This window comes from Gekko japonicus, unplaced genomic scaffold (assembly GCF_001447785.1).
Source record: "Gekko japonicus isolate JY-2015 unplaced genomic scaffold, Gekko_japonicus_V1.1 scaffold157, whole genome shotgun sequence".
Lineage (NCBI taxonomy): Eukaryota > Metazoa > Chordata > Lepidosauria > Squamata > Gekkonidae > Gekko > Gekko japonicus.
In genome coordinates, this window is record NW_015168051.1 from 696639 (window position 1) to 723606 (window position 26968).

Here is a 26968-nt window from a genome sequence, read left to right on the forward strand (position 1 = left end):
TCTTTCCCTCCTTCTTCCCTTCTCTCTCTTTCTTTCCCTCCTTTCCTTCTCTTTCTTTTCCTCTTTCCTTCCATTGTTCTTTCTCTCTACTCTCTCTCTCTCTCTTTCCTTCCTTCTTTCCTCCTTCTGCAGCACAACTCTAGTGAGAAGGGGTTTAAACTTTAAACCCCTTCTTTCTTCACTCCTCCCCCCCGCTGGCTGGGGAAGGGAAGGGGAGACTTTTGAAGATGCCTCCCCCCCTTTTGCTTCCCCTTCTGACATCACTTCCGGTGATGGCAGGGGGCGTTGCATATGCTAATGAGCTATTATGCTAATAGCCTAGTGGCTCATTAACATACTGTATGCTAATGAGCTCCTGCAGCTCTTTTTCTACTAAAAGACCCCTGGGGACAACAATAATATATTAGAGAGAAGCTTAAGATATCTTCCTTTAAAAACAACAACCATTTTACGGGTACGGTTTACATGATTAAGATGGGGAATTCTGGATGCTATAATTTCTATGATATTTAATTATTTATAGTCCGTCTTTCTCACTGAGACTCAAGGCAGATTACACAGTCAATGCCATTAACAGGCTAGGACATCCAATAAATAATGCAATAAGGTTTGGATTGCAGAAATGTGAAAACAAGCTGAAACAATGCTGAAACAAAGTGCAAGAATTTAAACATGACACGATAAATGATGAACAAATTACCTAGTAGGAGCATACTTACAGCACAGACAGTACAGTGTAACATAAAGCGTATTTATTTATTTAAGTTATATCCTGCCCTCCCCACCAAGGCAGGCTTAGGGCGGCTTACATATAGAAAATATAAAACAATTAAAATAAGATTTAAATAAAATCAGAACAATACAATTACAAATATAATAAAATGTAAAGGGCTAGTTTGTATCAGATGGTGGGCATTAGCAGCATCCTCAGGCAACAGCCGGCTGACATCATAGTCTGGGTGAAATTGGCTGTTAACAATGATGTTGATGTTAGGGCCAGGGCCTCATTTTCTTGGGTGTGGCTCCCTAATCGAAGGCCTGGTGGAAGAGCTCCATTTTGCAGGCCCTGCAGGACTGTAAAAGTGTAGTCCGTCTCCCTTTACCAAAGCATCTTTCTGAGCCATTTTATTACAGGACAGTCCTATTACCTGCGTAAAAAAGCCTTTCTGAATACTTCAGTTTTGCACAGTTTTCATAAAGGCAGAAGAAGGAGATAGGGTTGACAAGTTGATCTTCGCCGGGAGCAGGGGGCTCCCGGCTGGCGTCTGGTGCATGTGCACGCGTGCGAAGTCCTTAGCGTGCCTGGCATCCTCCCGTCACTTCTGGGTGATGCGCACGTCGGGGAGGAGTTCCCCCCGGGGCCCGATCCGGCGCCGCCGGGGAACGGGCCTCTGGGGTGGGGGTTTCCCCGCCCCCCGGGGGGACTTGGGATCCCTAGAAGGAGAATTGAGTGTCGGTGTAGTGCAGTGGCTAAAAGTATTGGACTAGGATCAGGAAAACGCAGGTTTGAAACCCCACTTGTACCTTAGAAGCTTGCTGGGTGACCTTGGGCCAGTCAGAGACTCTCAGCCTAACCTCCCTCACAGGGTTGTTGTGAGGATAAAATGGAAGAGGGGAGAACAATGTAAGCCGCTTTGTGTTCCCCATGTGGAGAAAGGCAGGATATAAATAAAGTAAGTAAGTAAATGGAAGCCTTCCTAACCTCATCAGGCAAGCCATAAGGTGGGGGCCACAACAGCGAATGGGGTCTGTACAGGGAGTTGTTGATTTTGCCCATTTGCAGAGTGGCACCTGCAGAAGACCCTGCTCAGATAAGCAAAGCTGCCGTGACAGAGCATAGGGAGAGAGGCAGTTCTGCCGATAGGAAAGACCAAGGCCAAGAAGGGTTTTGTATGTGATAGCCAATACCTTGAACTGAGCTCAGTAACTGACGGACAGCCAGTGGAATGACTGCAGAATGGGAGTTATATGCATGCTCCGCCTAGCTCTTGATAATAACCCAGCTGTAGTATTCTGCACCAACTGGAGTCTCTGAGTTGACTTCAAGGGAAGACCTATGTAGAGTGCATTACAGTAGTGGTTTAGTCTCAATGTCAAAATATTGTTATTCACTACAACAAGAAGCAAATGATTTCCCTTCAGTCTTGGGCCTAAAAGGGGCTTTGAATCAAATTCAGGTTTAGCCACATGGTACTGCCTTCAGTGTTATCGATGCAACGAACATGAAATTAAGCAAACTCCAGAGCACGATGGAAGACAGGAGGGCCTGGTGTGATGTGGTCCATGGGGTTGCGAAGAGTCGGACTCAACTGTGCAACTGAACAACAACAACTGCATTGAGTGGAATGGGTGTCCACAGGACTGGAGATCTGATGAGGATGCTCATGCCACTGAAAGTATTGCAGTGTAGCTGCCCACAAGTGTTATCTGGCACTCACTTTAGGCCTCCAGTTTCTTAGCTAGCAAGTGAATAACCCATAGATGGCTGCTTATCCTGGACTGAGTATGAAGGGATAGGGAAATGAACGAGCAAATGGGAGGGAAACTCTCCTCACGTTTGCCCTCTTATTTAAGCAGCTGTTTCCCTTCAATGTAAAGAACATCAGCTGTAGAGATGTTATATACTGCTGTGAAAATAATAAATGCCTACAGATGCTCACAACTGACATTTGAGTAACAAAGGAAAGGCAAAAATAAGACATTTCAGTCTCGGTTAAGCAGAGACCTGACATGCAGCCATGAGAACCCTTGAGCAGGATCACAAAGGCAGCTTATACAAACTTGGGTTTTATGTATTCTATTTTATTTAGTTTATCTATATTGTAAGCCTCCTTGAGCTTTGCAAGGAAGAAAGGCAGCTAATGTTTTAATAATACATTTTTGAAATAAGCAAACAAACATGGTAGGAGACAAAAGACAATGGGAGAACTTGCCTTATTCAAATGCCTTAGTTGGTAATAAGCCCACCCTTCACTTGGCCCAAGGCCTACTTTATTTTCATAGTGGAGACCTCAAACTATACAGTAGCCTATATATGTTCTGTTCCATAAGGACATAATGGGCAGGAGCCAATGCAAAACTAAGTAAAACTGGTCTTCTACCTAAATGCAAATTCAAAACTTTTACATAAGGTTGCCAGTCTCCAGGTGGGGGCTAGAGTTCGCCCAGAACCACGGCTGATCTTCAGACTGCAGAGATCTGTTCCCCTGGAGAAAATGGCAGCTTCAGAGGGTGGACTCCATGGAATCACATACCGGCCGAGTTCTCGCCTATCTTGAAACTCTGCCTTCCCCAGACTCCACTCCAAATCTCCAGGAAATTCCCAACTCATAGTTGGCAACCCTACTTTTACATAAAGATTTATAAACTGGATAGTATATGCCTAACTGGAGGAGTATGCTCTATATGTGCTACACAAGCAATTTACAAACAATACTAAAGTTTCCTGCTATGGTTAAAAGTATATCGCTCTCCAGAGATGGATTGCTTGTGCACTTTAATCCATAGACTTCAGTCTGCATCTCACATGTGGTCTCCGAGAAAGCAGGCGGGATGGGTTTAAGTCATGAATTATTCATACACCATCATCAAGACAAAAGGTACATTGAACTACATATCAGCGTGGGGAGTGTACGAAACCTGAGTTGTAAATGTCGATGAGAAGGAAATGCAAGGCATAAAGGGGGATGTCAAAACTGCGCATGTCAGCAGTTGCTCTTACATGCATATATAAAATTGATCTGCAACACTGCACAAACCAGAAGGCTAACGGAAGACAAGGGAAAACAATATAAGCTCACAATCCCTCATAATTGGTTTCTGTTTCTCATCAATACATCATGAACCTGAAAACCACATACTTGTGACTAAAAGCCATAAGAGATGTCATCCTGCCAATGTTGCTTCTCCTTTGATCTCACCTCTCTCTCAAGCACACTCTTCATCTAAAGCTCTGCCTTTCTTTGCAGCAGTCACACACCCTGTGCAATACCTACACCTAACACTCCTTCCCATGGTTCTTTCTAGGGTTGCCAAGTCGAAAATCGTCAGGGGTGGGGGACTCCCGTCTGGCGTCCTATGCGTGCACTCACGCGCATGCCGCACGCACGTCACCAGGAATGGTCATGGCCCCGCCCCCAGCATGCCTGGCGTCATAACGTCACTTCCTGGTGACGTGTACGCCAGGGTGGGGTTCCCCCCGGGGGCCCATTCCGCCGCCAGTGGGGAACAGGCCTCTGGGGCGGGGGTTTCCCTGCCCCCTGGGGGGACTTGGCAGCCCTAGTTCTTTCTTTTTCGTGGCCACTCTAAGCTATTGTTACTACTCACCACCTCTCTCATCTCACCTTCCAGACTTTTGAAACCATGTTTGCCATGTTCTACAGATCATGATGACACCTCTTCCAGTGATTTTATTTCCTTGACCTGTGATACTATGGCAAAAAATACCTCCTCTCCAAATATCCTCCATGGTTAGCCTCTTGAATTAGCAGTGGCGCATCTCCTACTGACCTGAAAAGTATCTGCTTCCTTTCCTTTCCTTTTATCCAATAAAAGCTCTATGATACATTGAACTTGAGCACTGAATAGTTGTTGTTAACCACTTATCACCCAATGGACAAAAGGAGTACAAAAAATAATTGCAACTGCTAGAGTTCTTTTTGGATCACTGTCAGCAAGTAGAAAGGTAGCTATGTCATAAGAACATACGTCAGAATGAGCTTGCAAACATGGTGAAATATAATGCCTCCTGAGCAGTGTTCCCTCTAAGCTGAGTCAGTGTGAGCTAGCTCACTGTTTTTTAGCCTCCGGCTCACATGTTTTTGCCTTAGCTCAGGAAGGATGGCTCCAAAGCAAACTCATTTATGCAGTAGCCCAAATCGCTCGCTCACAACTTTAAGGCCAGTAGCTCACAAAGTAGAATTCTTGCTCACAAGACTCCACACCTTAGAGGGAACATTGCTCCTGAGATTAGTGTATAAAGGACACTCCAGAAGGATGTGCTATCATGTCGGTCTTACCTAAGGGACAGGGGCAGATTCATTCTGAATAAGGGAAACATATGAACCTACCCCGTCATAACTGCCGAGGAGTGAGCATTTAGTCTGGCCAGAATAAAAGCCCTTAATAGGCTTTGAGAATTCAACAGATGGATGTAGGAGGGAAGAGATTTCAGAGGGGAAATACCTAAAAATTGAGATGAACAGGTTAGGCTTGCTCTAAAGGCAGAGCTTTGGCAGTCAATTAATTTTACACAATTTCTCACCAAAGCAAATGCTACATAAAAGCCCAAGTCCTGGATAGTGTCCAGGTTAACATTGAAAGCCAGGAGTTTCTCAAAAACAGTATTAAGACTATGTAGACTTATAAGAGTCTTCTTTCAGGAATGACAGGTAACCCTTGCTGCTCAAATATGACTTGGTGAACAGTCTAAAGCTTGTAACTAAGCTCTTGCCTCAAGAGAAGAAGAAGAAGAGGAGATTGGATTTATACCCCGCCCTCTACTTGGAGTCTCAGAGCGGCTTACAAACTTCTTTCCCTTCCCCTTCCCACAACAGACACTCTGTGAGGTGGGTGAGGCTGAGAGAACTCTGACACAAACTGCTCTTTCAGAAACAGCTGTGCCAGAGCTTGTGACTGACCCAAGGTCACATCAGCAGGTGCAAGTGGAGGAGTGGGGAATCAAACCCGGTTCTCCCAGATTAGAGTCCGTGCACTTAACCACTATACTAAACTACACCAAAGATAGGCTCCGTTCTGAACGGAAAGCCATGCTGCCAGCTACACAGCAACAAATATTTAATAATTTTTGCAGAAAAGATAAAAGATGATTAATGTTCTCATTTACTGAGACAATCTTTATGGCTACTCCATAAAGGACAATAGGGATGACATCTAGGCTAAAGTCTTGAACAGCACCTAGAACATAATTCCATCTCCATTTCAGGAAAAAATCAATATGCTGTTGGCATAAGTTTCTGCTTTTTTCGTTATCAGTGACTGATGTGGCCTTCATTTTAGATTAGAGGTGAAGAGCATACACAAATATGAAAATTCCTACACTTGCTGGATGTCTTCCCCATTCAGAGTCCATTTGAACATTGAAGGATTCCTTTTTTTGAGAGAAAACAACAACTTTAGTTTTCTGGTGGCTTTTTTGCAGGCCTTCCTTAATACAATGTTCCAAGAGATTTTTTATTTTTAATGATCTCTATAGACCAACTGTTGGCTGAGAAAGCAAAGCAGTATCATCAGTTTAAAGGAGAACTGGAATGTTGCAACTGACCAAATGGTATGGATGACAAAGCTCATTAAAGAAAGTTGAAAGATCATTCATGAATAGGTTCAACAAAAATGGGCCCAAAAGGCAGCCCTGCCTAACCCCTTTCGAGGTTAAATGGCTTGTCACCATGGCCAGCTTGTCAGCTTGTCACCATGGCCAAAGCAGACCTAAGCTGTAAAGTCTACATGAAGTTGCTGCATGAGCCACAGCTGCTTTTTATCAATCATGGTGTGTTACAGCTTTTCCCAGCATCTTGTTCTCGGGATGGCCTCAAAAGCTCCTTTCAGATCAATAAATCCTACATAAAGGGTGACGTTAAAGGAAATTAGAGTATTTTTCTATCATGAGATACAGAACTAGACAATGGACTAAGGCTGAACTACCCTTCCTGAACCCTATCTGCTCATGGCCCAGAATGTCACCTTGTTCAGGCCAATCAGTTAAGGCATCTAGCAAATATGAAGAGTATAGTTTGCCCAAGCAAGATAATAAGCTGATTGGATGATAGAAGCTTGTGTCCAAGTGTTAACCCTTCTTGAAGATCTGAACTATTATTGTGTGCCTCCAAAATTTTGGGATGACCACAGACATGTTTATTTGCAAAAACAGTGGAGCAACAATCTCTCTGCTCACCAAGATGGATTTAATTTGAATAACATGTTTGGGATAAAGTCTGTTCCAGGGGCCTTTCCTAAGCAGAAGCAATGGATCAGGCAAGGCTGGAAGAGAGAAATATCTGCTCCAATGAGACTGGATAATGAATTCAATTATCAGATGTTGCTTCAAAACTCATATTTAAAAATTGCAAAATAAACCACTGCTTTTTTTTTAATGACTTATACAAATGATGACTAGTTTAATCTTACCTAAGCTTCCTTCCAAGAGGGAACAACTTGGAGTCCCTTTAGCATGATCAGAATCAATGGGAAAATGTGATACAACTGTACAGGCAGAGTAGGATTGTTTTAGTTTCTACAAGTCTTGGGGGGCTGTATCTTGGGTATGGCCAAGTAATCTCATAACTTCCTGTCGCCAATATTACAGTGGTAGACAAATGAAGCTCTTCAGTCCTGCCCAGTAATATAGCTTAGAAAGAGTAATTCCAGCTGCAAATCTTGAACCCATGTCAGCTGCCAACTTAGTGGCAACCTTTATACAAGCATAACAATAGCTGCTTATACATGAAAGAGAGCAGAAAAGGCTTTGCATGAGCTTCTCTCACTTAAATCCATTCTTAATGCATGATGCTGCATAACCCAAATCAACTGCATGTAGGGTTGCCAGACCTCCCCAGTGAAGGCTGAGGTCCCCCGCTGCCAGGCCCCACCTCCCCACCAGCAATAAACTGGGCAGCAGGGGGGTACTAACCCTGAAAAAGAGGGAGATCCATCCAACATGTAACGACATGTCTACGTCACTGTCCAAGTGACCTGGAAGTGACATCATCACATCTGGGACATCAGGACGATGCTCTGGTCTTTGAGAAAAAAACTCTACGGTGGAAGCCAAATTTACCATAGTTTTTGCTTCCACGGTGGAAGCCAAATTTACCATAGAGTTTTTGCCCAAATACCAGAGCTTCACCCCAACATCAGATGGGCAGTGACATAGACACATTGCTGTATGTCGGATGGGCCTCCCTGCTGTCGCCAGTAAGTCCATCCTCCCCCACCGGTTGCCAGGAGGGACCTGGCAACCCTAACTGCACGCAGTTCCTTCACAGCAAAAGGGGACAGAACAAGAACAAAGGCTGATGTGCTCTTAGTATAGGGGAAATGGTTTTATATTAAAACAGGAGAGCTTTGTCTAAAAGCTGGATACAGTTGCCCTGACCTGGGTAGCCCAGGAAAGCCAGATCTCATCAGACCTAAGCAGGGCCGACCCTGGCGAGTATTTGGATGGGAGACCTCCAGAGGATACCAGGGCCGGGAGGCCAGAGGCAGACTACCAAGCCACTTCTCTGAACGTCCTTCGTGCCCCAGTAGGAGTCGCCAGAGGTCACCATCCCTTTCAAGCATGAGCGCACACACACACAATGCAAAAATACCCCCCAAAAAGCTGGATACAATTGACATGAGAAATACAAACCGCCTTCTCTGTCATAAGTGAAAATATACAAAAATATGTTGCATCTATTATCTGTAGGTTATTCAAAAGTGTCTACACAATAAACGGGCTTTTTTTCACTTGATCTTTATGGCTAGCTACTCCTGCTTCATAATCCACTGAGTATTCCAGTTACTAACGTCTATTGAGGGTAAGAAAAGCATAGGGAAAATTCAAACAAAATGAAGACCCAATCATACCGTTGTATCTGCTTATTCAGTTTTAACCAAAGCATAAGGAGAGATTGCTTTCACTTAAAATGATAGCATTTCTGGCACTGAGCCAGAATAGAAACACAATAAGCTTTTCACTTCCCAGGTTGCTTGCCATTGTTAGGTAATTGCATGGCATGAAATTACCTAAGAGAGTTGGATTCAACCAGCTTTTTTACTGGTAAAAAAAGAGAAGGGGTTTCCTTTAACCACCAAAATAGGCTATGCTGAGGCTCATGAGGCTGAGTATATAAAAGCCATGTGAGATAGGAATTATGTACGGAGGGAAAGTTAATGAGATTAAGTTAAAAAAAAAGCTGGATGGATCTAACCCAGCTTCGGCTATGTTGTGGCAGTTTCACACGTTCACATTATATCGAACATCAAACTCAAGGTACAATCCGCTCTACTGCAAGTCAATACAAATCCAACTTTCCTACTGTTTCAGTGGAATGAAGATTACTTTCTATTTTACAATCCAACAGAGTGTATGACATGAGATATTGCCCCCACTTCCTAGCCACCTTTCACTCCATTTAAGAGGACTATAAAAGATCTACCGGATGAGGAACAAGGCCTCAGTAGGAGTTGCAGCTCTTGCAAGAGTGCAGCAAACCTCAGTGTAGCAAACCTTTACCACCACACCACAGCTTCTACTGGTCCTCAGCTATGCAGATCTTTAGAGACCTCTGATAAGGGTGGGGGGTGGCCAGGAAACGGCACAGCCCTGCTGCAGGTGAAGTCGACCTCCACCAACCCACATCAGGAGTCTCAAAGTTGAGCACCAGGAGCAGTAGAGCAGCAGAGAAAGTCACCAGAGCTCTCCCAGGAGGAACCCTCAACACAGAGGGCAATCTAAAAACGCTTCCCGAGTCCCTCCAACACAGGATCCTCACAGAGGAAGCCAGCTGATGTTTGCTGCCTCCTCTGATCAGCATTCACACACCTATTTTTACTGTTGTGTCACTGGCTGTATTATTTTTAACGTGTGACTTGCCATGAGCGGTGCATTCTTCATTGTACCATTGACCAAATATATTGCCACATTTTTGCCCATTCATAGTATTATGTTCTTATCCACTTTTATATTCTGATAGTTGCTTACATTCTTGAGCCATTGTGTACTATACTAAACCCTTTTTATTGTTATCTCTTTAGTGTTTTGTTTTTGTACCTCTGTATTTTAATGACTTTTGTTTTAAACTGGGGTTTTTAACTGCAAGCCACCTCAAGCAAGACTCTGCAGAGATGGCATAGCAATATTCTAAATAAATATATAAATGGTATGTCAGTATTTCTCTTTTTGCTGTCAGAATACGATTAATACAATCTTATGGCTGTTGAGGCAAAACCTATGATACACTCTCAAAACATATGTTTTTGGGACAACCATTAAAATTCCAGATTTGCATAAGCAGAATGATGTAAGGATCAGTATTCTTTTGAAATACAGAACATAATTGGCCTCCAACAGACTAATGCCTGGATAGCAGCTGTGACAGTAGAGGAAAGGGACCTTTGTTGCAGTCGCACTCAGCCACACCAGGTCACTCAAACACTCCTCAATGCCCAGATCTGCACAGCTGTGGAATAAGTGTGACTTCACCTGTGACCACATCAATACCAGCACCAAATGCCAAAGGGGCAGAGCTACAAGGCAATCAGTGGAAAAGAAACTGATATCACCCTAGACGGGTCAGCTAATTTAGAGGGATAAAAGTTGCACAGTAGAGAAGGCAAACTTTTCATTTCTGGGATATCCATCTTTGTCTCTCCAAATCTGCAAGCACCTTAAGCTATAACTGCCAATTCTGGTCCTACCATGTGGACTGTTCTATTAAGCAGGTACAACTGGATTGTTGCAGCATGACATTCAGTAGATTTTCCGACACATAGACTTTAACTGAGCCAGAAGTCAAAAGGCACCGAAAAATATGTCGGTTGCTTTAATTTCAATTCATGTGCAAGGTTTCTTGCTCAACCAGCTGGTTCTCTCATTAGCTGTTCCCAAAGCACCTAGTGCATTACAGTTTCAGATGCAGCACTAAGCAAGATGCTCTCGAAAAGTTTATTTTCCCATTCCCTTTTCCATCCAGATAATTTAATGAACTGTGTGTAAAGTAACAGAGCAGAACAACAAATAAGAATTACTGTGGTTTGCATCAATTTAACATGTGTTAACTTCCCAGGCAAAGTCATCAGTAAGAATGAGCTTCTCAGGATTTGAAGCATTATAAAGGTAAACAAGGCTACATGGTGTTATTCAAAACCAATCAATTTGAGCCCAAACTGCACGGATGCCACAGACCCTCCAGGCCAGTGTACTTCTTGCACCAGCATACCAATCAAAGTGAGGAGTCTACTGAAGGCAGAACAGAGTTTATTTGACACCCTAAGCCTCCGCAGCCGACATCCCAATTCCCACAGGATACAGAGATAGTTTAAAAAATATATTAAAAGACCATTTTTCACTCTCAACCTCTCACTCATCCCCCAAGCCACAATGCAGCTAATCACATTTCTTCAAAGTACCATATAACCCAAGCCAACACAAGCATAACAATGTTGCTGGGGCTCAAGGGATGTCTCTGGCCTCATGGTGAGCACACTTCGAGTACACCCAGGGGGACTTCAGTGTCCCCCACCCAAAAGGGTGCTCTGCAAAAAATAGACAAGGGGTAGAACAAACACCATTATAGCATATATCTAACATTGCTCACACCGATTATAGGTACTCCATCACAGGGCACCATTTCATTTATATATTTACTTCCTTTATCGCCTCTCTTTCATGTGTAAACTCAAGGTGGATTACTCCTGAGAACAATGCAGTGACAACAGTAAAATACATAAACACAAGATTAGAGCACATACAGAGGTGTCAGGATAATGAATCCCACAGCAGTATGCAAGAGAGAGGTGCCCCTGCCTCAAGCTGTGACTGATTTTACTGTTCCTCCAGTCTGCCCACACCTATTGGGGCACCACCCCAACAACCCTTTCGCCCCCTCAACAGCAACTAGCAATAAGCACATACAGCACAGAAAGGGGCAGACACATCAGCAGCATAGAACTGTACTGTCAGTTTGGTGTAATGGTTAACAGCGGCAGGCTCTAATCTGGAGAACTGGGTTTGATTCCCCACTCCGCCACATGCAGCCAGCTGGGTGACCCTGGGTCAGTCACAAGTTCTTTCAGAGCTGTTCTCTCAGAGCTCTCTGAGCCCCACCTACCTCACAAGGTATCTGTTGTGGGAAGAGGAAGGGAAGGCAATTGTAAGCCACTCTGACTCGAAATGAAGGGTGGGATATAAATTTAATCTCTTCTTCATCTTCTGTACTGTCAGTGTGGTGTATTTCCCTGTAAGTGTGTGTCACAGGAAGCATAAGCGCAAGCCTGGGTAATGAACTCCAAACAGTACCACTGCTGGCTGTGCAGGATGAGAGACAGGCCCGTAGCTATAGTGGGGCATCTCGGGGCTAGGCCCCCTGACTTCCCATCCAGCCCAGGGCATCACGTCCTCCCCTGGATTAATTGGATTAGCCAGTGCCCCCTAAGAAATGTAAATGCCCCCCGACTTAAAAAATCCTGGCTACAGGCCTGGGTATAATGCCCTGTTCTCTGCATACTGGGTACTCAAGGGATGGTTTAGATTCAGCTCGGTAGCAACACTACATCCCAACAATGTGCATCCAATGACATGGGAACACCCACAGTGGAGGGGACAGAAGGAACTGGCAGCAGCACTAGGTTTGGGATGCACTCGCTGTTTCCTGTTGCAACAATGGAACATGGTCATTCCTATCCATGTGTTCTCTTTGGCTCTTTTCAGCCAGCCCTCCAGGATGGATTCCATTCACAGTGCAGTGCCAACCATCTGTCAGGCCTACACACAACCTACACACAAGGATGCAGAAACCTGTGCTTACCACATGCTGTGCTGTCTGGTTGCCAACTCTCTTGTTGTAGTCAAGTTCCTGCACCACTGCAAGCAGCTTTACAGACAGTTGTTTGCCAAGCACCATTTCCCCGCTCGTGGGCACACAGTGAGTGGGACAGAGTGATCCTGCAGCATATCAGGGCAGCTTGCAAAGACACAGGAGTGGTATCTGAATAAGAGATATGGCAAGCAAATACTCTGCCTGTCTGCTGACACTGTTCAATGGTGTACGGATTGTGTCACATCTGTGCCTTTGAGGTTTGATAGACAGGGATTGGTTCAGACACCACTGCTTGTTACCAGCCTCAGCTGTCCTTGGCACAGGAATCACGTAGCAAGAGGGACTAGGAGGGTAGTCTATTTGCACAAGTATGCCCTTGTCAGTGTCACAGTCAGGTTCCCTGGGGTTGCAGGCCTGCTCAGATCACAGATGGCCTCTTATTTATTTATTATCAAATTTATACACCGCCCTCCCCACAACGCAGGCTCAGGGTGGCTTCCAAATGCTATGAATACAGACCAAAAACATACAATAATTAAAACACAACAGTTAAAAACAGTACAAAGCAAAGTGCTGGCAACAATTAATTATATGCTTCCCAAGCTGCATGGTAGGAGGGGGGGGGATGACTAGGATGAACAGGTGGCAGCAATGAACCCCCTTGCATTGGCAGTTGCCAAGTTCTTCTCTCAGTCAATTAAGATGAAAAATTAATAAAGTTTATATTATATAAACACATGTATTAAATAAATTTCCTCTTTTTTAAAGATCTTAGTGTGTCACTGCTCAGAGGCAAATTGGCTGTAAGAGCAGTGTCATTAAAGTAAAGAACCCCTTGGTCCACAGCAGGGGGGATGGTGCATGGGGCTTTGCCACCCAAAGTGAAAGGCATGTGTGGAAGCCAGTCAGCATGAGTAAAAGGTAAAGGTAAAGGTTCCCTTGCTCAAAAGCCAGTCGAGTCCGACTCTAGGGTTGCGGTGCTCATCTCCGTTTCAAAGCCGAAGAGCCAGTGCTGTCCGAAGACGTTTCCGTGGTCATGTGGCCGGCATGACTAGACGCCAAGGCGCACGGAATGCTGTTACCTTCCCACCGAAGTGGTACATATTTATCTACTTGCAATTTCTGTCTTTCGAACTGCTAGGTTGGCAGGAGCTAGAACTAGAGACGGGAGCTCAATCCGTCATGCGGCACACTCGGGTCTCGAACTGCTGAACGAACGACCTTCCACAGCCTGCAGTTCAGCGTCTTAACCACTTGAGCCACCCGGCGGGGGCTGTCAACATGAGTACCCTATCCTAATTGAGTAAACTTGGAGCAAAGCCTCAGCTGTGCCTGGAATGCCTTCTAGGCCTGTCCAGTAATTCTCTCCTGGTTTGAACCAGGAACCCTGGGTCTGCTTTGCCTTTGTATTTACAGTCTTTCTCTGCAGTCCTCCCTGCCCCACTACACGTGGCTGTCACTGATGCCACTTAGGGTTGCCAACTGGCACTTACCCTTCCGGCGGGGGACTCCAGTTTGGCTCCCGTTGCGTGCGCCCGCGCGCAAAGTGCACGCATGCCACATGCACATCACAGGGAAGTAACGTCATGACACTGGGCACGCTGGGGGCGGGGCCATGACCATACAAGGGAAAACCATAGAGTTTTCCCTTGTATGGCCGTGGCCCCGCCCCCAGCGTGCCCGGCGTCATAACGTCACTTCCCTGTGACGTGCACGCTGGGGCGGGGTTCCCCCCGGGGCCCGATTCCCCGGCATCAGGGAACGGGCCTCTGAAGCAGGGGGTTTCCGCCCCCTGGGGGGATTTGGCAGCCCTAATGCCACTGCTGAATACCCTATGCTGCTTTGTCTTGTTCCTGTATGCCCAGCTGGATATATGATTAGAGGTCTTCTCCCAAGTACATAAGGTGTTGAGGACTTGAGTCCATCCCCTTCTTTTTGTTTTGCACCTGATCAGGGTGTTGCTGGCCAAAATGCTGCTGTCAGTTGATTGTATTATATAATCAACAGGTCTTCCTCTGAATTTACTTATTCTTCCAGGCAATTTGACTTACTGGTGTCTCCTTCCCTGTTGGTTGGGATAACAGCAACAAATAATACTCCTTTAAATTCATCTTTACACTTAAAGATAAACAAGCATGTAGCTGTACAATATGCATGCCGAACACATTGAAATTAACAGATGTAGAGACTGTGGAATGTTTGAAGGATGCCAAACACAACAACAATCCTTTTAGTACTGCTAGTTGTTCTATTTTTCCAAAGTCCCAATAGCATAGCACTATTTTATTACCACAGACAGCATTATCAGAGACCAGATAATAATCAAGTCCCATATACTACTGAAAAAGACAATAAATAAAACTGAAGTATGGATTTGTTTTCCAGAAAAACTACTTCTGTCATTACACAACCATCTCATAAGTACAGATAACACCATAACAGGTAACAAGTGATTTCTTTTTAAAAAACACACAAATATTTCAAATTGGCCTTATTTAAGTTTTTCTTTCAATTGAATTCTTAAAATTCTACTGAAGTAAGCCTGCTTCTCAGTGTTAGAGAGTGAATCTCAGAAAGAAATATCTGGTTTTGAAGCCAAGAATTATATACAAGGCACAACAGATCACTGTTGTGACAAATTATGTACATTGATGATTATAAACCAAACAGCTTAAATAGTCAGGGTCCAATTCAACTAAAGTTAAGCCATTTTGAGCCCCATTTAAGTCAAGGTATAGAGCTAGCCTGCTGAGTTTTCTTGCACATTAACCAACAACGGAACTCAAACATACTGTTTTCGAGGGATAGCACCCCTCCACTTTCCTTCTCATGCAGAAACACTCTTCTGCCTATTAACTATTAGCTCCTTAAATCCACTGAAGTCAGTGGGCTTAAGAAGGGGCTGATTCTGCTTAGGGTGGCACTCTCATTCACCAACGGCAGGAAGGGCAGAATAAAAATCGAATAAATAAATAAACAAACTTAGGGTCTTTGCATATACAGAGAGATCCAAAGAGAAAACCATACATTTCAAATGTGTATATTTTGTCTCTAAGCAGAGAATTCTGTAGTGAAAAAACATATTGACTGTATGCCAGTTTTAGGTTATGTTCCAAGTTCTATAAAGGCTCTATGTAGTTGCAAACCATTATACTTTAATTAGCATGCATCCTTGTTTAGAAAATACAGAAACTTGATTTAAGCAGTGTTTTTCTTCCTTGGTAATTTTAAATTGAGTTGATTAATCTCATTCTAACCTGTAAAATAATAGCTATGACAATCTTTCCAGGCCGCAAGCATTTTAAAATTCTGCACATAATGGTTTAAATTGTGTGCTGCTTGAATCGCTTGACATTAGTTTCTAAACACCATTTATTCTTAAAGCCAGTAAACAGCCTAAGAGAGTCATTAGCCATTCAGAAAAGCCTTTGTGGAACTACACCCCTTTGGAATCAAGGCAGAGAGAACAACATGTTTGAATGTGCCACCATTAAAAAAAGGCTAGTATGTCAGCAAGTAGGATAGACTCAGCCCCAACCTAGAGAGAAGACTGAAAAGCTATTACACAGGGATGTGGCGTACTACACTTCTACCTCGAAATTCTGCTTTCCTCAGATTCCTTGGATGTTTCTCTGAAGTTCAAAACACTCAGTGCAAACTAGGGTTGCCAAACCCCCCGGTTTGCCAGGGGTCCCCTGTTTTGGGGGGGTTCTACCCGCCGCCGGCCAGATGGCCGGCGGGGGAAGCCCCACCCCCAGCCCCACCCCCAACACCCACAGCCACCCATCTCTCTCCCTTTAAGGGTGTGCAACCCGTGTTTCATCCCAAGCGCGAACTCCGCAAGCTTGCAGGGAAAAGCCAGCTTCGTTCTTAAAAGGGAAACGCAGCTGCTCTTAAAGGGGAAACGCCGGCTGCCGGCTACTTTAAGTGCAGGGAACTGCTGTTTCTGGAGATCCGGTGCACGGCCGGGGGGGGGGCAGCAGACATCCCCAACGTGATGTCATCACATTGGGGATGCCCCACCCCTTCCAGGAATGCTCCCAAAGTCCCCCGCTGGGGGTGGAAGATGGACTTGGCAACCCTAGTGCAAACACACCTCGCAATATTGCTTTTGACAAATTCCAATTCTAATTCAACGTATCTGATGAAGTGTGCATGCACTGGACTCAAAGTTAATTCCAATTTAAATATTTATATATCTATTTGTGTTATTTATAAGCTACTTCTCAAAGTATCATGTCTGAAAAGGATTACAATAAATCAGTAAAATACAATAAAATGGCAAATAAAATGAGACGCAGCATAAAATATGAGCCAACATAAAACTAAAAATCAGATAAAACATTAACACTAGGGTTGCTAATTCCAAGTAGAGAGATCCCTGGAGATTTGGGGGTGGAGACTGGGGAGGGGAGAGGGCTCAGCAAAAATGGGATGCCATTGAGTCCGGTCTCCAAAGATGCCATTTTCTCTAGGGGGACCGATGCCTGTAATCTGAAGTTGTAATTCCAGGACAACTTCAGGCCCCACCTGGAGGTTGGTTAGGTTATCAATAACGAAAAGAATCACAGCAACATAAAAAAATTACAGTGAGAGCAAATCATAAAATACTAATAAAAAGACCATGCAAACAAAAATATGGGTTTAACCTAAAAAATAAACTAGGAGGTAGATGAATCTCATGGGGTACAGGGACATTCCACAACCAAGGCACACCACCATTGAATATAACCCATCTCCTATATAACCCAGCTCCTACATAACCTAGCTCTTGCCAGAAGATGGACACCCAGAGAGCAGGGCTCCAGACATTAAATTTTAATTGGCAAGCAGACTGAGGCAGGAGAAGCTCCCAAGCATGATCCTCTGGTCTCAGGCCACATAGGGCTTTAAAGGTAAGAGGCACCACTTTTGGATTTTGGCCACAAACAAACTGGCAGTCAGTGAAGTTCCTTTAGCAGTGGAAAATATATTCTCTGTCACTCAACCAGCTTATCAACTTTGCCTACCGTATGGGGATCTGGTTGGCCAACCTCAGATTCCCAGCAAGACTTCCAGTTTTATTGAGAGGCAGAGAATGTCCGGCTTGACTTAGCTGCTTGAATTTTTCTGAGGATCCCACAAAGGAGGACTGATTTCAGTCAAAACAGTTTAAATCATTATTTAAATCATGAAAGGGTCAATTTAAACCAATGATTCAAATTAAAATGTTCCATTATTATTTAGGTACTTCTAGAGTTGCCAAGTCCTACCTGTTGCTGCAGCGGGGGACTCCCGGCTCGTTCCTGGAGTGCGTGCGAGAGCGCGTGCCGCAGCCACGTCACCCGGAAGTGACGCGACCACGCCGGGCACACTGGGAGCAGGGCCACGACCATCCCAGGGAAAACCATAGAGTTTTCCCTCGGAGGACCATGGCCCCGCCCCCAGCATGCCTGGCGTGGTCACATCACTTCCGGGTGACGTGCACATCGCATACTTTGGGGGTGGGGTTCCCCTTGGGGCCCAATCTGCCGGCGGCAGGGAACGGGCATCTGGGGCGGGGGTTTCCCTGCCCCCCGGGGGAACTTCGCCAGCCTAGGTACTTCCTAAATAAAAATGTGTCGCAACTGTCAGTATAACCAGAAAACCATAATCATTTAAAACTATATAAACTTTATATAACTCTAAAGTGTACTCATTTTCAACAGTCTTAGACTGGAGTAACCCCACACAGGGCTGCACTGTTAAATACTTAGCATTGCCACATTGTTTCTTTAAAAAAAATTTAATACTCATGATCCCAAAGACAACCTCTCTTACATCCTCCAGCCATGACAGGTTTTTGTAGATGGGAGGTGACTGGAACCAATAATACTACAAAGTATTCCTGCTTTCCTGTGTTCTTTTCTACCTCAGTCAACCCTTTCTCCTGTGATATAACTTCCCTGGTCTTCCCCCACCCTGAAAAGTAAATAATCACAATCAGAAGCAAGGGCTTGTAGTAGTTCCTGGGGCAGATCAGGAATGAAAGGTCCTTCACCTGTGGGTGACACATGTGTTGACTTCCCAGTCCCTCCTAGCTTCAAGTAAGCAACAATACTTTGTGTACTACAACAGTGACTGTCAAAGATGTTCCTACAATTCTTTCTTTACAAAGAAAACAAGTTTTTGTAAATTCTTAACAGGATAAAAAGTTCAGTTTTACAAAATGATGTGTTTTCTTCCACCCAAATTTTATTTTAAACCAGGTTTTCCTGTTAAAAAATAAAATTATAGTTAAATCTTTGTTGTTGTTTTTAAGCAAAAAGCCCAATTTATTGTCTTTTTGTAAATGGTTGTTTTCTATCTGCCCTGGTGCCACTAAAGGATGCGTGGAATCTGAGATTTTTTTGCTGTTGTTTTCATTTTGCTTCCATCAAATTTATCAAATGGTTTCACTTGAGCAGAAAACTTCAAAATTTGCCAGACACTGGACCTAGAACATTATACATGCAAAACTTGTATTCTACTACTGAGTTATGCTTCCCCTTTAAAAACCACCAGACAAGGTCCATACATGGGCCCCTCAAAGATGAAAGCACTCTCCGATTATGGCAGGCTAGCTAGCTAGCATCAACATTTTATTTTACAAACAATAGGAACCAGATAGGCAATCCATTGGTGCCTATCATAGCACATCCTCAACATCTAGAAGCCAGCGTTGACACTTTCCTCCTTAGTCTCCTATGGGTGTTCATGTCTCCAGCAGCTCGCCTCCAGAACTAATTTTAAATTTTAAAAACTGCAAAATAATTAAGGAAAGCAGCTAGATGAAAATACTGTCATAATAGGTAATTTTAACTACCCACACATTGATTGCATCAATATGTGTAAGAGAAAGAGACTGAGTTCCTGTGCCATGGAGCAGATATATCACAGAACCTACCAGGGGGAGACAGTCCTGGACTTGGTCCTAAGTAATGTTCAAGACCTGGAGAGAAATCTGAACATTAAGTTTAGCATTTATGGAAATAGGAAGTTGCCCAAAAAGACACACACAACCATTTTTAACTTTAGAAGAGGTAGATTCTCTCAAATAAGAGGGGTTATGAATAAGAAATTGAAAGGAAAGGTAAGGAAGCTCAAATCCTTTCAGGAAGTCTGGAGATTATTTAAAACAACAATCCTAGATGTTCAGATAAAATGTATACCACAGGTTAGGAAAGGGACAAGTAGGTATTTAAAAGGCCTGCATGATTAACAAACAAAGTAATGGAAGCAGTAAAAGGTAAGGAGGATTCTTTTAAGCGGTGGAAGGCTAGCCCAAGAGAGGTAAATAAAAGGGAACACAGGCTTTGGCAAATAAAATGCAGGTCGGTGATCAGACAGACAAAAAGGGACTATGAGGAACATAAAATTTCTTCAAATACATTAGAAGCAGAAAACCAGCCAGGGAGGCAGTGAGGACTTTGAATGACCAAGGGGTGAAAGGATTACTAAAGGATGAAAGGGAAATGGCAGAGAAGCTGAATACATTTTTTGCTTCTGTCTCCACTGTGGGAAGTGCTTGTCCACTCCAGAATCGCTGATTTCAGGAGGGGTGTCAAAAGACCTGAGTCGGGTTGAGGTGACAAGAGAGGTGGTCCTATGATTGATGGACAAATTAAAAACTGACAAATCACCAGGCCCAGATGGCATACGTCCTAGAGTTCTGAAAGAACTCAAATGTGAACTTGTGGATCTCCTGACAAAAATATGCAGTCTATCACTAAAATCTGCCTCCTCTCCCAAGGACTGGAAGGTAGCTAATGTAATCCCCATCTTTTAAAAAGGTTCCAGAGGAGATCCAGGAAATTACATGCTGGTCAGTCTAACACCGATACTGGGTAAATTGGTTGAATCTGTTATTAAAGACAATAAAGGTTTACAACATTATGCATGGGATAGAGAAGGCAGAGAAAGAACTACTTTTCTCCCTCTCACAAAATACAGACCTCATGGGCACTCAATGAAATTCAAGAGCAGTAGGCTTAGAATAGGTAGAAGGAAATACTTCTTCACCCAAAGAGTAATTAACACATGGAATTCACTAGCACAGGAAGTGGTGGCAGCTACAAGCATAGACAGCTTCATGAGAGGACTGGATAAACATATGGAGCAGAAGTCCATCAGTGGCTTTTAGCCACAATGTATAGATAGAACACTATGTCTGGGGCAGTAAAGTTCTGCATTCTTAGTGCTTCTGGCCCCACTGGTAGACCTCCTTATGGCACTTGGGTTTTGGCCACAGTGTGACACAGAGTGTTGGACTGGATGGGCCATTGGCCTGATCCAACATGACTTCTCTTATGTTCTTATGTTTCTGCAGGAAGAAAAGCTACATTTTAAACACACAGCACCTTTTCATTCCTGGAGTCTTTGAGTATGCAGGCAGCCTGCACATCTTAGAAGCCCATTCTCAGCATCATGTGTAGCATCTTAGGTTGTTGTTTGTTCACACAGCACATCTACAGGTTTATTTGGTATCACCATTGGGACTAAATACTCTAGATTTAACTGGGTTGTAGATCAGAGTGCCATGAACTTGGGGCTTGCTACCAGAAATCACAAATCACTGAGAGGCTGCTCAGATAAAATGTGCAATTGAAATCAATGGGGTGTATACACTATTCCACAAAGCAACCAAGCTGCCTCTCATTCGAACCACAGTGCAGGAATTAGGCCTATCCATGTCTCATTAAGGCAAGTGCCAAAAGTGCAATTCCAAGTCACTGTTCATGATAACAAAGTGTACTTACAGTCAACGCTGATCTTGATAAAGTGACTCATAGACTAGGAGTTGGTTTATGTAGAACATCTAGTTTTGCCACTATATGACACCTATTTAACCTTGTTTCAAATTTGCATCATTCCAATGATACAAACGTATTTCCATGCTTCTACGCAACAGTATTTCAAGCTCATCTCTCCAGATCCACACAGCAAAGAGAGTGTTTACAGCAAATGCTATTGCAAACAGACAATCATACCTCAAGAATTTACTAGCCCATTCTGGAGAAAAATATCAGAGCATGGATCTCTTCAAGTTACTCATTTGGCAGGGTTTGTTTGTGGCAAGACTGAAAGACACTGGACCACAAATGTGTATGTTAGAACAAAAAATTGTAAGTCTTTAAAGTACCACAAGACTCCTGTTCATTTTGTGCAGCAACAGACCAGCATGGCTTTCCCATCCAACCCCGGAACTGAAACACTGAACTAACAGCTAGGAGACCACAAAAAAATGATGTCAAGGGTTGATATGTGAATATGGACTTCAGGGAAGATGGCCTACCACATTAATGTGTTTTACAGATGGTAACTTGTGTTTATAAGTAAAATTCTCATTTGTCAGCATTTCACCAGAGGCAATATACCGCAAACCAGGCATTCTGTCTTTTGGATGTTACAAAAATGAAATCAAAGAGCTGCACTAAAACCATCGGAAAAGGCATAAATGAATAGATGTTGCCCAGTCAGAAATTAAACAGAAAAAAAAATCAAATAGAGGATTGTGTCCATGTGGGTTTTAGAAATACTTTAAAGTATCTAAGGCAAAGTGTCTTCTGAGGAAGAACGGCTCCTTCAGAACATTTCTCATGCAACAAATAAATAAAACAACAATTACAATTAGGCTTAATAGCAGGCAGTTTTGGGCAGCCTCCAATGCTTATATCTGAGATATGAGTAAACATGGAAGTACTTGAGGATGATAAGCACACTGCAAAATGTGCAATAGCTTTGACAGGCTCATATGTCTGCTTGAGCTGCGGAAATCCCTTAATATTTGGGATGGACAAATGAACATAATGATTAGGAAGCAGAGTTACACCCTTCTAACCCTATTGACCCCAACAGGTCTAGAAAGGTGCAACTCTGTTTCGGATAGCACTGTTAATGAGATCCAGATTATCAGGATTTGCAAACACTTGGTCTGAGGAAAGCGAGGTTGTGTTTCCTGCTCCAGGCACAGGGGGAAGGAACTTCACCTCAGGGGTTCCTTTAACCAAGCCAGTCCTGAATACTCTGTGGCTCTTAAAATATTTGCCCCATGCAGTAATTGTTTCTCTAAAAGCACAGCTTGCTTCCTTTATGTTATAATGGCCTTGCACAGAGAATTAATTTTATTATACCTGAACCGTCAGGCAAAGACCGTGCTTCAGCTAAAATACAGGTTGGAGACTACAAAACTGGCATTCAGCATATCAGATGCATTTGTGAAAGAAACATAATAACAAGAGGATATTCAGGTTCTTCCCCCCCCCCCCCCCAGTGCTGTCTGCAGATGATACTTTACAAAGGAAACCGAGGACTCTAGAGTGAACAGAAGACACTAAGGTGAAAGCGAAGAGAATCAAATGAATAGCAGCTCAGGAGGACCTGAGCAAAACTTCCACCCACCAAGCCCCGTGCTATTGAGAGACCTGCAAGGAGTTCAAATATTGACGAGCTTCCAGGGGGGGGGAAGTCGACAAAGTTCTAGATATGCTTTGAGCAGTAAATGACTGTAGCTGCCTTGTGCCCGCAGGCAGTTTACCCTCTAGTCTGTGATTACATGAATTCAGAAGACGATGCTGGGGTGCTTGCCAGCGACAATGTGGCCTTCTCAAAAAAAAAATTATTTATTTATTTTTTTCATCCACTAGTCAATGAAACAGTATTTTATATTGTGAAGTTTGGTCTCAGCTTCCTGTATGTCTGCCTGAAGTGAATTACAAAGGCAAGGAGAGGCATCTGGTTGGGGATGGAGAAAGAAGAAGAGAGTGTGTATGTCTCTCTCTCCCAGGGAAAATTCAATTCCTTAACTCAGAGAAGGTGTTTTAAAAAGTTGCGAGAAATTACTTGGGAACATTATGTAGATTTCCCAACCAACAAGGAACTCTGCACCGCCTCCTCATTATGTGGGCTATGTAGCTAGACAGCCACACTTCAAAATATCTAAACTGGATTTATAATTACAGAGATCTAGATTCATGGAATGTGATCACACAACCTTTACATCACAGGCAAATCTACAATTGACTTCACTCGTACTAATAATTATGCAACAATACAGTAACTGACTGCAGCTTCATCTGTAACAAATACCTGCAGCTGCATATGCGATAGTTTAGCAGAATGCTTCAGTACTGGAATGGGCCCAATTCTCAATGCTTTTTCTGCACCATACCAAGGCCATGATAAACCTGGTGGTTATTCCTATTTTACTAAAGTTGAGCCTGAAACTGTTGACAGAATAAACACTTTTAGACAGCTGTACACCGATTCACCAACAGATGTTTTTATTCATCACCCTCATTCTCTATCCTTTCAGTTTTGCAATATCAAAAGACAAAACCTTTTAATTCTTTCAATTTCTAATAAGGCAAACACAGACTAATAACAACAGCCAACAATGATGGTTGGACAGTCTATCATACCACTAGCATTCAAATGGTAAGAACGAACTTTTTCTGTGTCAGCTATGCAACCATCTTGCACTTTTTAAAAGCACAGAAAACCCAGGTTTGTTGGTCTTAAAAGTACAAATATTCATGATGTGTAAAGGCATTTTTTCCATGTTCAGTCTTAACTATTAATTTAACATAGATTCTATTGGAATCAATGGGGAATATTTCCTTGACAGTGTATTCGGGATCTCTCCCCTCCCCCCAGGTTTAGTAAGTGTTTGTACAGGTGCTGTTTAGAGCCCGGGAGAGTATTCAACTCATCACATCAGTTGTATACGTATTGAATCCTTTGCTCAATTATCACAGTGCCAACTTTTTAATCTACTGAATGAGTTTTGAAAATGTATTAATTTATCTTTAATTCAAAGTCAATTGGCCCTAATGTTTATGTTCAGTCAGGTGTGTGAAAAAGGAAAGTTTAAAGGGAAAATGAAGTAAATGCAGCACACGAGAGAGGCTATTGCTACAAAGTGTGTACGCAAACACATCTGGAAAAAATAATGTCAACGTTGAATGAATTGCTGGAGGACAAAAGGTGCCTTAAGGGCGGCTTTATAACCACTTAGACCACCTACATACAGAATGTGGGTCTTGAATTAGCTGTCGTCACTGTCGTCCCCCCTCCCTCCCCCCCCGCCTTTACCACCAAGGCAAACTTCACATACCAGTGACTAGACAGATGGGAAGTAGTAGTCTGAAGATCAATCCACACACCACTTCTGTTGCCATCGCTAGAAGATCGGAGCAAGCTTAGTCGTGAGGGGGAACAAAGGAGAGCAGCGCTGCTGCTATTACAGCAGGCACCAAGTCATCGTAACTTTTAGGTCCACCCTGGTCGAGGGCGGGGGCAAGCCAGCATTGTCTCTACAGCCGATCGCTTGTCAGAAGCCCCTCGCCATCCCCGGAGCAGCCGGTCCCATAAAATCCGAGGCAAAGTCAAGCTCAGCGGCGGTCTCAGCTCAAGATGCTCCGCTTCTGCCGGAGATTTTGAGGCTGCGCGTCGGAGACCCTCTTTGCCCTGGCATGGAAACGCTGCCTGGGCAGCCCTCAAGTCCTCACCCGGAGCTGCCTAGCCCGCGCTGGCTCGGTAACCTAAGAGTTTACGAGCGAGATTCCCAGACATTACAACAGCCACAACTCCGGCCCCAAGCGGCGTGGTCCAAGGCGAGCCACGGCGCCAAACGATGCCCGGCACTCACGCAGGACGCATGGCCGGAGGAGCATCCGAAGCGCTTGGCGACGACGCGCGAAAAGAGGAGCGCCTCGCTCCCTTCAGCCGGCCACGATGCTCCCAGCCAGCGGCAGCTCCTCCAACCTTTGCCTACATTTCTCCACTTCAATGAAACTTTGCGGGGCCCCGCCTCTCCTGGGCGGTCCAGACGGACGGCTGGAGCCTCTGTGCGCCAATCGAGAGCCGCGCGAGGGAAAGTCTGGGACTGGCGGGCGAGGCGACGCGGCACGCCTTCTTGGCAGGCTTCGCCGCCTTCCAGGAGAGTGCGAGGAGGCTCCCGGCAACCTCGCGCCAGGAAGCGCCGCGGAGATGCGCTGAGGGCCCGCGCCAGAGACCAGGTGCCGCCCGGTGAGCTACCTCCCTAGCTCCCAGGGAGACCATTTCCTCTCTTCCCCACGGGCCCACGCTCTTGGCAGAATAAACCCCCAAACAATAGCAGATATAAACATGTGGAAGCGCCCGCCAAAGAATCTTAGGAGGACAGAAAAGGTAGGTTTAAGTAGGTTAGACTATGCTAGCCGCTAGCGGCAAAAGACAACAATAACCACAATAAAACAATCTGAGGTGATGCTAAAAGTTGATGGGACAAAGAGACAAAATGTAGGTTTTATGTATCTGTTTTTGCCCCCATCACTAGCAGGCAATTTGAGCCTAGCGTGTTTGCATTCAGTGGTGCTTACTCCTATGTATGCGCTGGATTGTAGCCTAGCTGCCTAAGGCTACCTAACACTTCCTCTGCTCTCTCTTGGACTTTCCATCATGCCCAACTTTTCTTTCTTTCTCTCTTTCTTTTTTCTTTTGCTTAACGTGTCATCTAAAGAGTTGTGCATTTCCTACTTATGCTAGAATGTAATGAGTCAGATGCTTACATCAGTGGAAACTGTCTAATGTGCAATGCCATCCTAAACAGAGTTACACCTTTCTAAGTCCATTTACTTCAGCAGACTTAGAAGGGTGTGACTCTCTTTAGGATTGTGCTGCAAAAGTGCTTTTTTGTTGTTCAGTCGCACAGTCCGACTCTTCACGACCCCATGGACCAGATCACGCCAGGCCTTCCTGTCTTCCGCTGTCCTCTGAAGTTTGCTCAATTTCATGTTCGTTGCATCTATGACACTGTCTAACCATCTTATCCTTTGCTGTCCCCGTCTTCTTTGACCTTCAATCTTTCCCAGCTATCAGTAGACAGCAACAGAAGGGGACAGGTGAGTCTCCCTGGGGAGAGACTTCTAGAGTTTTGGTGCCACAACCAAGAAGGCCCTCTCCCAGGTGGCCACCTGCCTAATCTTTTAAGGCAGGAGCATCCAAAAGCAGGGACCTGGAAGATGGCACAGAAGTTGAATCTGTTAGGCAGAACAAGGATTGTCAGTGCTTCTTTGCTCAAAGAGAAAATGTCAGCCTTTTTTCAATGTGAAAACTAAGAAGGTATTGTTTTGATTAATCGATTAAGGATAAAACCTAGTAATTTCCATCTCTCCCTAACCCCCATTTAATGAGAAAGAAAGAAAAAAGAGCATACAAGTATGGAGGGGGGAAAGAAGGAGCAATGGCAGATGAAAAGACCTATCTCACAAAGCAATGGTGACCCGTGAAATAAGATGGTTACTGATCTATATATGGTGGAACTTTTAAAAATTTATATCCAATAAATAGCCTTTCTTGCACGCATGAGAACCTGCAAAAAAAATTCTATGTGACACTATCACCCGTGAACAAACATGGTGTTAGTGTGCACCCATGTAGTTTGACCCAGT

General features: G+C 44.1%; 1 protein-coding gene across 1 annotated transcript in view; it reads right to left on the reverse strand.

Annotated features, from left to right (window-relative positions):
• PIEZO2 (piezo-type mechanosensitive ion channel component 2) overlaps positions 1 to 24818 on the reverse strand; it is a 428995-nt gene extending 404177 nt beyond the window's left edge. Inside the window, exon 1 of the mRNA XM_015414359.1 lies at positions 24652 to 24818. Coding sequence (XP_015269845.1) covers positions 24652 to 24715 — 64 coding nt within the window. The 5' untranslated portion in view covers positions 24716 to 24818. The remainder of the gene's footprint in view (positions 1 to 24651) is intronic.
• Between the last annotated feature and the right edge of the window lie 2150 nt (positions 24819 to 26968).